The sequence below is a fragment of the Ruditapes philippinarum genome, unplaced genomic scaffold (genome assembly GCF_026571515.1).
Source record: "Ruditapes philippinarum isolate M1 unplaced genomic scaffold, ASM2657151v2 ctg5713_1_1_1_1, whole genome shotgun sequence".
In the NCBI taxonomy this organism is placed as follows: domain Eukaryota; kingdom Metazoa; phylum Mollusca; class Bivalvia; order Venerida; family Veneridae; genus Ruditapes; species Ruditapes philippinarum.
Window position 1 is genome coordinate 183623 of NW_026863403.1, and position 13837 is coordinate 197459.

General features: G+C 31.3%; 1 protein-coding gene and 1 long non-coding RNA gene across 2 annotated transcripts; both read left to right on the forward strand.

The window, feature by feature from the left end:
• The first annotated feature begins 129 nt into the window (after positions 1-129).
• Positions 130-2496, forward strand: LOC132722023 (uncharacterized). The gene is made up of 3 exons (XR_009624559.1): positions 130-228; positions 774-851; positions 2399-2496. It is a non-coding gene; the product is annotated as an uncharacterized LOC132722023 (long non-coding RNA).
• Positions 2497-7938: 5442 nt separating this feature from the next.
• LOC132722022 (phosphate-regulating neutral endopeptidase PHEX-like) lies at positions 7939-10859 on the forward strand (the record flags this gene model as incomplete). The annotated part of the gene is made up of 4 exons (XM_060706419.1): positions 7939-8224; positions 8835-8900; positions 9519-9623; positions 10783-10859. Coding segments are annotated over exons 1-4 (485 nt in total), but the record flags the coding sequence as incomplete, so codon positions are not given.
• Positions 10860-13837: the final 2978 nt, after the last annotated feature.

A 13837-nucleotide genomic window follows, 5' to 3' on the forward strand; every position in this document is an offset into this window, starting at 1 on the left:
CATAACAAACAAATAATTTGCCTGGATGTGAACTGGAGAGCAACGTATTCATAGCCCTAGTCTTTGCAAGAAATAGATTCACAGGAAGCTTTTCATTCAAAATTATCGAACAATTTCATATAACTGCAGGTCTTGGAGCTGGTAGAGGATATTAAGAAATCCTTTAAGAAAAATATAGATGCGACCAAGTGGATGTCAAAATTCACCAAGCGTGCTTCAAAGGAAAAGGTTTTGTATGTTTGTTTGTTTCATTCTACGTCTTTTCCCAACAGTAGTTCAATCATATAGGCGGGTAGTTTCCTAACCATCGTTCCTGGAGAGTTACACCAGTACTAGACTACCTTTCTCCGCGCTAAACTAGCAACGTAAATAGTTGATATCTTGAACACAAGCTGAAAAGTTTCATAATTTGCAAGGATATTTATAGATTGGTAGTTTTGAACATAACAAAAACAACATTTTTATTGCAATTCCGCAAAATTTGGCAAATGAAAGTAGATGTCATTCTGGACAACAAATCAACATTATAAGGACGAATGCATATAATAAATACATTGTCGTGGCTTTCTAAATCTAAATGATGTAAAAAAAGGCGAGCAGTGTTGAATATTATTTGGTTTGGCGTTGCATTCCTATATCTTCCAAATGTGGAACGAGATATATGCAAGGCTGTTTGTATATAGTATCAGGAGCTTGACTTGTTTGAAGTATTTCTTTATGTTATGTTATATTGTTAGATATCTAATGTAGTTCTAAAAATGATTCCTGAATAGGTTGATAAAATGGGAGTGGAAGTAGGTTACCCTGAAGAAATATATAACGATGCGCTTTTAAACTCAGTTCATAAGCAAGTAAGTATTTCATGGTTTCTATAATTATACTTTTTGACGTCGATGCGTTACAATGCCTGCATTAGCGCAAGGTGAGCTTTTGAAATCACAATTAGTTTAGTGTCCTTGCATCCGTACGTCAGTGAGTCCGTCGTCGTAATTTTCTTAAAAGACTTCTTATCTGAAATTGCTAAAAAACATAATGATACTTTTTTGCGATGTTCCAATCATTAAGTTTTAGTAAAATTGTTCAAATGTTAGATTTTCCATTAAATATTTTGGTAAGAAGGGTTAAAATAGCTATAAAGAATTAAATCTTGAAAACTCTTCTCTGAAAGTGCAAAGCCTAGAGCTTATATGATATGTCTCAAGCATCATGTTATCAAAATTATCGTTCAAATTGTTGCCTTGGGGTAAAAATTGTTCCCACCCAAGGTGATCATGGCTTTTCAATATACAGTATTCCTTTTATTCTTGAAAACTGCAACGGTTATATTTAAAATATTTAGCATTAAAAATTTTCTACTAGACATGCACAACCATGTAAAAATTATAGCCCTTGTGAATAAATTTGTCTCGCCCTGTGGTTCATGCGTTTTCTTTACATGTTTATACTAAAAACTCGAAAACAACAGTTACTCTTCTCGAACACTTTTATGGCGGAAGCATGAAACATTGTCAGGTTTGCTTTTTGTTTTGTTTTGGGTTTTACGTCACATAGACACAGTATAGGTCATATCGCGACGTTCCAGCTTTACTGGTGGAGGAAGACCTCAGGTGCCCTTCCGTGCATTATTTCAGGCACGAACGGGCACCTGAGTAGAATCACCGGCGTTCCGTAAGCTAGCTGGATAGCTTCCTCACATGAAAGAATCCAAAGTCCCTGTCGGGATTCGAACCCACAGCGGTGAGGGGCAAGTGGTTTGAAGTAAACGACCTTAACCACTCGGCCACGGACGCCCCACATTGTCAGGTGGACCCCTACCATGCTTGTTCATATCACAACACTCTGTTCTAAATTAGCCCCTACCTTTGGCGGTCACTGATTTTCCTTTTAAATTGTATGTATATAGAAAACCAAACTATCTTTTTCAGAAATGCGCATAAAGACGAACCCGTTGAATTATTTTGTTCAATATTAGCGCATGATAGCTTATATTTTTTAAATTCATTTGTAAAGGCTGCACGACAAAAATTATTTTATGCCAGGTTGAGTGCATTACAATTCTAATATAAACATGAACCCGTTTAAAATACATGTCTAGCTATCATGTAATCAAATCGCTAAACGTTCTAGTAAATTTAGTTGTTAAAAACTTATACATGTGTGAATGATAAGGATATTTATTAAACGTTTAGAAACGTTTTTATTTTGCATGCATTTTAGCGTGCGTATATCGTTTAGTGCATATCGTTTTGCGTGCGTGTGTGTAACGTTCGTTCGTATAGCATGTAACGTGCGTGCGTTTTTTCTAGAGCGTGCGTTTTGCGTGTAAACTGAAACATTTACCCTACTGTATCTACGAGTCGATGGCAGGACAAAACTAACTTATTCATTTTTTTTTTAGTTTTCCATTACCCCTGAGAGTCCATTCACAACAGCCGTAAGCATGTCTAAAGCAGAAATGGTCCGCGAAGCACAATTACTACGGGAACCTGTTTTTAATGACCCGTAAACTATTTTTATATTTAATATCATATAACAGTAGCTATTATTAGGTAGTCTAATGCAGTCCAACATACTATTTCTTTAAACGTTTCGATCTTCATCGAATGTTATTAAGAAATGATTTGTCAGCAAATGTTAGAAAATCGTTTACATACGTACTTGAAGATCATTTGTAAGTAAACGCTTTTTATGCTTGTTTGTTCATGCTTTCTTTTATTGTTTCGACTGTTTTAAAAGAAACGTATTCAAATGTAAAAGCTATCGTTATATTAAAAATATGTCTTATAAAATGCATAAAATAGATATGTAAGACTTGTTACTATTTTAATTTTAACGTATTCTTCTATTTAGAACGTACAGTCGTACATTTGTTTCAACTGTTTCCTTCATTATAAACGATAATTTGTTTATATTCTGATTTATTGGTTTGCAAATAGAGAGTATACTAATGCTTTCCTACTTGACACATATCCTTTATACATAAACATTCTAATGAGACGATTTTTCAGATGGAAGTTCTCACCATTAATTGTAAACGCATTGTACTACAGCTACTCAAACACCATGAGTAAGTATAATCATGTTGTTTTTTTTTATTCTTTTTTATAAACTTTACTTTCCTTCGTAATTAAACATGTGGAAATGCAATCTAAAAGTGTTTTAAAGATACTAAGCCGGGGACTTAGACTTACTTAGTTTAATAGTATTGCGTAATGTTTTGTCAGTTTTTTGTGAATTCTAATTCAGACAAGGTTGATTTGTTTTTATACATGCCATACAATGTATATGAATAAAGAATGCATTGAAAGTAGTTAAAATATATGTAATAAGTTTTTTACGTTATGGAATCGATACTACATTTTAAGAAAACATATTGTTCGTGTAGATTTCTTTATTCCTTATATAATTTTTAATTGCTCTATATAAGTTAAATTTACTAATTTCCTCTTTTCAAGAAAACAGTGAAATGTTGCCAGGCTTGTGGAAAGCCTGTTCATTTTGTTAGATTCTTAACAAAGATAATCGGTATGTCATATGACAAATTTGCAAATTAAAACAGGCTGTTGCCATTAATCTTAACAAATTGAATATTTTCCAACAGGAAAGACATACCATTAAGATAAGTTATAAATACAAATTATAGTATAATCATCTTTGAATTAGCAAGATTATGCATTTTATCATATACTGATTTAGTACATGAATTCAGAAGGAAACAAACTTATTAATGTTATGTTACATGTAGTTATTTTTTCTTGCTATGATTTTAAAACATCACTTATTTAAACAATTATTACACGCGACACAAGTTTTATGGTGACAATGTATTTTTACATCACATATATATGATGTCTGAAAATTGCCCTTTTCAATTGAATTCCGCAATTCGAATGTTAGTTATATTATTAATATTAAATATATCAAAGTAAACATTTAAGAAAATGATAAAAATAACAATAATAATGATAATAATAATAATAATAATAATTATAATAATAATGGTGATGATGATGATAATGATGATGATGATGACGACGAAGATGATGATAACAAAAATTTGTTTCAAATTGAAATTTTACATAATTTGTCCTTTTCCTTGACAGTACAGTAATGATGCACAATCCAAAACAAATATAATGGCTATGTCTGCGCTCATTTAAACATATGAAAATATAGCAGTTGTGTGCGTGTTATATAAAACATGTACATTTAAATTTAAGAAACAAAGTTGTAAAATCCAGAAGTTTGGTTTTCATTTAGTGATTTACTACAAAGAATTTTAATGATACATCGTGCATTAGATTGGATTGTTCTACAATTGTCACTTTGTCCACGAGTATTTCAAAATAATGATAAAAACCATAGAAATGTATCATTTAGATAGTCTTATAAAATGAACCTGAAATGAAAATATTGAAGTTCGAAAGTATAAACACATATATATGATATAGTAATCATTTAATCTACTATTTATGTAATATTGGATCATGTACCTAAGCTTGCTTTTTTCAAATAAGAAACTAGATACTTACCAGCATAAATATTGAAGGTGAAATAGACATTTCGTTATAGCCCAATTTTATGGCGGCCGGTTTTGTACACTTCCGCTGGCGACAACACGACAAAGTGCCAAACGTTAAAATTCAAAACCATATAATTTTTTTATTTATTTTTTTCTTCAGCTATAAATTCAGGAATACTACAGGACAACGTGTACTCGCATGGAAGTCCAAAGTAAGTCTTTACATTTTCATTTTGTCAGTTTCTAGCTCTACTTCCAGTAGGTTTATAGCTGAATAATAAGTAAAATTTGCCCAAGCGTTGAAATTATGGAAGCGGTATTAAACGCATAAAAAATAACTCTTGGTTCACTTACGCTACATTGTAGTTTTTGACATGTACACTTGGATTCCTACTATTAACATTTTGTTGCAATTATACATCATCACCCAATGCATCCTGGCTTGCACATGCTTTTATTAGACTCTGCATTACCATTTTGCTATCGTTCTATTTGACTTCTTTTTTAAAATCTTGTCTACGTTTAAAATTTTAAAGTTTATGCAAGATCCGTTCATTTTTTTAAACGACGAAATTTCTACCCTTTAATTGGGGGCAAAAAAAAAAACGATGTTTTTCGATTAAAATTTAAAATAATTTCTTTGGGAACAAACCCCATGTACAATACAAAAAGACAGGTTTTCAAACAACCCTTTTTTTAAGGGAGAGGGCCCAAAGGTTTGAAAACAAAGTTTCGGAAACCAAAAGGGGAAATTTCCGAAAATAAACGAGTACCGGGAAAACGATCACAATATTTGGGCCCCTTTTTTCAATTTTCCATAATCTTTTTTTAAAGGGTATTCATCACAGACACTTTGGGGCCGGGGCTTAAAAAGCCTTTTAAATCAAAAAAAAAAGTAATTTTCCCAAACCCCAAAAATGGCCTCTTTATAATAAAAAAAAAATTTAATTTTTAACCTTTTTAAAGAAAAGGATTTTTAAATTTTAAAAAACGTATTTTTAATTTTTGGGCAAAAGGGATTGGGAAAAAAAGCCCCTTCAAAGGAAAAGGAAATTTTACAGAGGGAAAAATTTTTTTACTAAAAAAAGTTTTTTAGGCCCCAAACATTTTACAACGGGCTATTTTTTAATTATTTTTTTTGATAAAAAAAAATTCGAAATTTAATGATTTTAAAATTTGCATTTGTCATTTTCCCGGGTGGGAAAAATTTAATTTTAAACCCCAGAGTTTTAAATAATAAACTAAAAAAAACGGTTTAAAACGTTTTTTTTTTAAAGTTTTTTCCTTTTTTCCTCCATGGGAAATGGAAATTTTAAAAAAAAGGGGCGGGAAACCCGGGAAACGAACCGAACCCCAAACAGACTTTTCCCCAGAAATAAAAGTTTTCCATAATTGGGTTTTACATATTTTAAAAAACCAAAATTCGCGTTTTTAAAAATTTGCTGCATTTGACTTCCGGGGTATCGCATTTTTTCTTTTTTGATATTTGCATTTAAACTGAGTAAAAAGACCAAAATACAAACTGTTTCAGGGAATTAATTTAATTAAAAATACCAGAAAAATAAAACATAATGTGCATGTAAAAAACCCAAAAATGTAATGGAAAGCAAGATGTACAATCAAATGCCAAAAATGGGATAAATTAGAAAAACAATTAACGTTTAAAAAAGCAAGGGGGTAATGCTGCGTTATTACCCTTTCCATAATTTCCCATTGAGTAAATTGTAAGGCTCTACTTCCAGTAATAAATGTTTAACTCTTTGTTTTTTTAAAAGTTTTGAGGGCTCTGAGTCCAGCACTAGTCTAACTGTCCAAATTTTCCATTTCGGCATCATGATAATATGTTGCAACTGTGTCTGAACGTAAGCTTTTTTCTTTACTGTTGGTATCCTTATCTTACTCAACCTTCTTCAAGTTCATTTACAATTTAGGCTACTAATAATTTTACGTCCGATGTTTTTTTTTTTTTTTTTTTTTTTTGTTTTTTTGTTTTTTGTTTTTTTTTTTGCCGATTTTATTTTAATTTGATACAGGGGTTAAATCAATAACTTGTATACAAAACTAAGATCATTCGCCCAGAACGATAATTTCTTTATTGCGAAAAATTAAAAGCGCTTTAATGTTGCTATTCATGTAAATTCCGAGTAAATTCCTTTAAACCCCTTTATCATATTCCTCAAGTTTGATCTATGTAAATATTATATAAAAATATGAAGATTAAGAACCTCGGTAGGGCTCCGTTAAAGTAATATACATTAATTTTAATAGAAATTTGATTAAACGGTAAGCAGTATAGGGTTTTCCACAAAAAATTATATATATTCATGATATAAGGAAATTTTGTTGTTTCATTTCGTTTGGGAATTTGGTCATATAAATCATTTTTTAAGAAAGTAATGACAATTAACAAAATTTTTACGTCTTCTCCTTCTTCAGACTGAAAGCTATCTTTATGTGAAATTTGATTTTCCTCTTTGCATATATAAGCTACATGTTTGACCATTTTGCTTATTTTTATTGGTCATCTTCTTTTGAATTGGATTAAAAATTAAGTCCCATAATTTGTGTCATTATTATCTTTAAAATATGATATTTATTAAACTTCTAATACCAATACTTCTTACTATTTTTAATAGATATTTGAACTATGGCGCAAATTTGGTATGATTATTGGTCACCGAAAAATAACGCATGGTTTTTTCTGGTTTACGGGAAGGGCTTTTAAATTTTTACTTTTAAACCCAAAAAATTTTTAAAAAGGTTACTTAAAATTTTTAAAAAAACCCTGTTTTAATTTTGAATATTGGGAAAAAATCTTTTTTGGGCAGGAATTTCAATTTTTTGCTCTGTTTTTGTCCATTTTCTTTTTTTTTTTAAAATAAAAATTGTTATGTTTTGTTTAATTTATTTATTTTTGTTTCTTTAAAATAAACACAAATTAAGGTTTTATCATACTTTTAAATGCAATTAGTCCTATTTTCGTGTCGCCGATGCTAAAGTTACTACTAAATCCATGTATTAGGTTTCACTGGACTTTAAATGACCTTTCAACCTTCGTAAATTGCCTTGTAATAATTATTTAACGTAGTGTGTATGTATAATAATGCTAAAAATTATAAGCAGTGGCAGTGTAACGAACTAAATTTCGGCAATATAGTTGTGTACATTCCGTTAGCTTAATAGAAAAACAATATATCGTACGATTCTGGGCATACAAACACTTTCTGGAAACTTAGATATATTTCCAAGATAAGGGCAATAAATAATTTGATAACATCTTTTTATTCTTATTATCTTTTTAATCAAATTTTGTCGGCCTGTAACGGTCCTTTCGTATTATCATGGTCTTGTCATGATATTACATGTATACACATTCATCAATTTAACTGTTTATAAAAATGACATTAATGTACCATCTATGAATAACGCTTTCCTAACCATTGGCTGCTAGGCAAACGCCTCTATATGGTCGCTTACTCGAGCCATTCTTGCTTGTTTCTTTGTATGGCGTATACATCAGATTCTGTAAATAATCCCTATTGTTGTTTCTGTATCATTTGGTTCAAAGGTAGGAACTTTGATAAAGAAGGCAAGCAGCGGACATGGTGGTTACAAAGAGATGTTGATAAGTTTAAAAGAAAGACTCAATGTTTTATAGACATGTGGAGTAACTTCACTATACCTGGAACAGGTGGCATGAAGGTGATATTTATAAGTCTAATATATATCTCTCTATTGTTTATTTATGGGTTTGTGAAAATAGTAACATGTACAAAAAAATCTTTCAAAAATACAAGAGCATCAGAAAGAACGTAAACTACTGATTACAGTATTATTGAAGATAATAGATGTTCACACAGTGTTTACGTATAAAAAACCTAAGTACTGTTGGTGTATAAAACCTTCATAGGGGATCTTTAACATAAGATTTGCTCAGCATAGTTTAAGATTTCTTTACATGTCCTTTGTGTCATGTCAAAGTTTGAACTACGTAACGTTTAACAGCTTCTTTTGACAGCCCACTTAAAGAACGACATTGGTAATACGTAACTAATATAACATTCAATCAAACCTTTAGTCAACTGATTAAAACTGACACAACTGCATTTTCGAAAAGTGATTTGAATAAATCAAACTTATGGTAAAGCGTGCTCTCTTTGACCCTTTAAAATATTAATGAGATACATAGTCAGTAATAATTAATTTCTGCATTTTTCCTTTCTTCTGCTACTAAATTTATCATGAAAATCGATTCAGTTTACAGAAAGTAAGGTTTTTAATTGCATGTTTTAACTGTTAGAATACGCTTCAGAATAATGGGGAGTTGACGTTAAATGAAGTTTTGTCTGATCACGAAGGAACACGGATTAGTTATAAGGTACCGTACTGAACATATTGGTCGCAATAAACGCAAGCAAACGATATTAGGGATTGTTTTGTTTTAAAAGTCAAATCAGCATTGCCATATCAACAAGCTACTAGGCTACTTTATATTAAACTGAAGTGCATACTTAAAATAAAAGTCAACCATTCCCATATTTCAAAATGTGTTTAACATCAAAATATATTGTATAATTATTGTCCTAAGGATACCGCCAAATTAAGATCATTGTAATAGAATATATGCAAGTGTAGTATCTCAGTCCGAACGGGCACACAACAGAAGCATAACAAGATCAAAACAATTATGAATAGCATAAACGCTTCCGTCCGAGGAGCAAAGTCATATATAATGAAAGTTATCGTTGAAATTTCCAGTATCTCTACGTAAGCGTCATATTTTCAAAGCCAATGGTTGTTTTATCCTATACATCGTGTTATAAAAGGCGCAAAGTGTAATCACACATATAAAATGCTGTTTTGTATATCTTTAGATACAAACATGGTTTCAACATTTACAGCAGATACTTTCATTGGTTTACAACATTAACTACTATGTTCTTTAGCTATTGTTTTGTGTTTATTTTTACATGCATATTGTTTATTGTATTTAAAGGCCTATCGTAGGATAATAGAGAAACAACAGAACGGTAAAGAGGAAAAAAGATTGCCTGGGCTTCCTTACACACCAAATCAATTGTTCTTCATAAATTTGGTGCAGGTATTAAACTGTTGTTTTATTCTTAATTCATTAAATTTTAAAGTTATTTTTTTCAGTTTGGCACCGCATACACGGCGGCGCTGTATTCATATTCCTAAAGCTAGTGAAGTGTTATCGTCAGCTTTACAAAAACAGTGCAGTTACCACCTAAGCATTATTTAATGATGAACATATTTTTTGAAAAGCACGTATGTCTTTCAGAAAGCCAATTAGTCATGTTTCTAGGCTATTGTTACTTTGACTTTTGATCTGTGACCCCAAAATCAACAGGGGTTATCTACTTGCCATGACTAGTCAATATGTCAATGGGACCTTATAGGTTGTGTGCGTCACTTCTATGACAAAGTCATCAAACATCGTAATAAATAATGTATACAAGAAATGTTTGCTGACTGGTAGTAATTGGATGGACATATTTTACCAACAAGTTCAAAACTACCCTGACCTTTGACCCCAACATCAATTATGGTCAACTTCTGGTAAATATCAATTCAACTGTGGAGTTAAAGGGCCTAGGACTTATTGAATGTCAATTAATAAGTCAGACACTGTTTCGACATGCAATGTCAATGTGGCTTTGACCTCCGAACCTTGTCCCAAAAACAAAAGAAGTCATCTACTGGTCCGGACCAATCACCATACAAAGCCTGAAGTTCATAGGTCTAGGCGTTCTTAAGTTACTGATCGGGGAATTGTTAAGTTTACGAACCAACAGTTCTTGACCTTGTGGATCTTGACCTTTGACCCAACCTTATCTACTGGCCAAGACTAACACACCAACGAATAGTGAGGGCTGAAGACCCATGAGTTGGCGAGTTATTGTTTGGAAACCGTTTTGAAATCGAAGGTCAGTGTTACTTTGACCGTTGATCCCTAAACCCATGATTAACTTGAAGTAATTTCCCGGTTAAAACCAATGCACCTGTTAGGTTAAGGTTATACGTCGTACACCGTTGACCGTCAATGTCAATGTCCATGTCATTCTGTCAATATTCAGTCATTATTACCGTCGTTAATACTTATTCCGGGAAAACGGTGTTTAGACATCGCCTCTAGCAATTGTTGTTTACATTTCTAAGAAACGGACAGTATTTTTCTGCCATGCAGTTTTACAAACTATCAAGAATTTTCATTACGAATATTTGGCTTTCTCTTTCAGCCCTTTTGCACCAATATAAGAAACGATATGAAGAAGTATTGGATACAGAACGTAGCTCATCCATTATCATTAATAAGGTAAAATATCAAGTTTGTGATTTCGTGATAAAAAACTATTATTTTTAATAAAGTGTCACATTTTTACTCAGCTTGTTAATTATTACATTACCTCGTTACATGCTTCCTTGCACTTGGGTTGTAGGATTCGTACATGTATCAATTTGTTATATGTTACACGCAATATATATTAAATTTTGATAAAAGCTTGTACAACTAAATTTCATCTTCTTGTGACCCAAAGGTTTTTTCTATAATTAGACAGTTTCACGTTTGACTTACGTTGAATTTCCATGTTTTACATGTTCACACAATTTTGGACAATGACTTGCTAGTACACACAAAGTAGTTTGCCAATGTATACTTAAATACTAGTGTTCTTACAATATGAGTGAATCTCTTAGTCTTTGTTGTATCTTAAATGTTGATTCCTGTCATGTCTGTAAGAAAATATAATACCTATATTATATCCGTTCAGTTGCTAGTGTACACTAAATTGGATCATATGAAAACGCAAGCTGTAACAGTTACTTATCTTAAATTGTTTAAGAATATTATTGAATGTCATGAATGTATTCTATTTATCTGGACAAACATTATGTTCCGAATTTCATTTCATTTACAAATCAACAACAATTAGTTTTACATCAAAACACCTAGCTATAATATTATAGCTATTTCAATAATAGCAGTACAAATTCGAAGGGTAATATTGGCATGCAAAATCAGATACAACACTTAATACCGCATTCGTCAAATAAAATAGATAATAGTAGAAACGGAGAACATGAATTTTTAATATAGAGAATATATAATAATAAATAAATAATCAGCAATAACAGTTTCGGAAAAACCATTTAAATGTTTTCTTTGATTGCCAAAACAACTCAAGTACCATATTTCTTATGAAATAGGAAAAGACAATATATAGTTTCTTAGTAATCCGCAATACAAATATGTACTAAGTAAGTGTTCATGTTTTGAATATGAGTGCTGTTTACCGATAGACCATATAACTGTGGAACATAGATAACCTTCTCCACACAGTCTGCTTATTTTTCACTGAATAAGTTAGTCATCATGAACAGACATCGATTATCATATATAGTACAGGCATTAGGGCAGAAAGATACTAAAACTTTCAGATATTCTGAAAGTTTACTGTTTATGTTCAGACTCAACTTTATAGCAAAGTGATTCTTTGCTAATTAAGAATTTATATAGTGTTTAATCGGAATATATATCTTATTGATACAAAATGCATCATGATAAACCAATAAGAGAGCGTCGGCACTGTCTCTATACATATTATAATAACTTGTCTCGTCCTGGCACTGACTTAAACTTACCCGTTCCGTAACATCATAAAAAAAGAACCGACGTTATGAATTTTTCGTAAGCATTATGTCGTTTTCACAAACAAACATTTGTCAAGGTAGCATTTTGTTCGGCCTTTCTTAGGGTATGCATTCGTAGGCTGTCAAAAACACGCTAGTAAGAATATCACATTCTTTTGAGGGTGATTTTACTTTATGGTAGCCGGAGAATGACTTATTAATCGACGTAGACGTTATCTTTCAAAAGTGAACTTATCTGATGGAGAGTTGAAATATAGTTTGTTTTGTTAATATAATAGCTATTGTTCACAAGTGCAAAACAATGTATTTTGGCGGTTTTTAATATTTTTAAATTATTTTACGCAGAAAGGTCATCCACCTCTCTTCATGGCGTCACTAAATTAGGATGTCACATTTTAAAAGTTGTTATACGGTTGATATATAACCCGAGAAAATATCAATAGGTCTGTTTTTTTCACACTCCATGGCTTATAAATCTTGCAAATGTTTTTTTTTAAAATAAGAAGAAAGTGATTAATGTCCTATCATATTTGATAAAGGCGTCCTCCACCACCCCCACCAACACGCACATAATATACAAACAACAGAAGACAAATAGGAACAAGAAAAAACAAACAAATGAACTCTGCACTTGACTACGTATAAGTGGTACAAACCAATTACATTATTTATTCATGACGTTCAAATAATAATAGAAATTAGAATATATATCCGCCTAAATATAATTTTTGTAATTGGTATAATAATCCGTGATAATAATAGATTTTGAATTAATAAGCTACAGAAAAAAATTCATTTTACAATGTCACTTCAGGATCTCGATTCGGGCTTATGCAGAACAGAATAGTGAAGGAATTTGCAGATACATGCGAACTTGCACCGGTAAATATTGGATCCATATGAATCCTCCTGAAAAATGCACCTCATTTATCCCAATAAACAAATCAATTGAATAATCAGTAACCTCACTGAAATAAAACTTAGATACGTATATATCATGGATTATTTACATTGGAAGCCCAATAAATTTATTTTTCAAAATTAACGATGTGTTTTGCTTGCTATGTTTCTAGGTATATTCAATTGTATCTTCATCGTTTGATTATTTGAATAATCATATATGAAATTTAAAAAAATAGCCAACAAAATCAAGGAGGTCCTTTCAACCGCCACTGTATGTTTCTGGATTTCTAACCCAGCCTCCAAATTTCTAATGTATGTATTAATCGTTACATGTATAAATCACTCCCACATTAGCTTCATCCCATTTATTTATGTTATTTATAAATTTCGATGCAAACCAACTTGTACACTCGTAATTTATCATATCTTTGTTTACTCAGATATAGAATTAAAAAAAAAAATGATCCAATTATGTTATTCAACTGTTTATAAACAAACATATCATTTGTTCTGTTAAGAATATCGTTGTGTTTTTCAAATACTTTATCAAATGACTATTTATGACTATTCAATACATATTTTATGAAGTTAAAGAATCGGAATAATTACAATGTTGACTGTGCGAGGAAAACAATATATGTTTTGGGCGCACAAAGTTGGAAATGCATGTGTTACATGCCACGACAACAGTACTACTATATACAACATGTACATCGAGGGTATGCATATATAGACAAT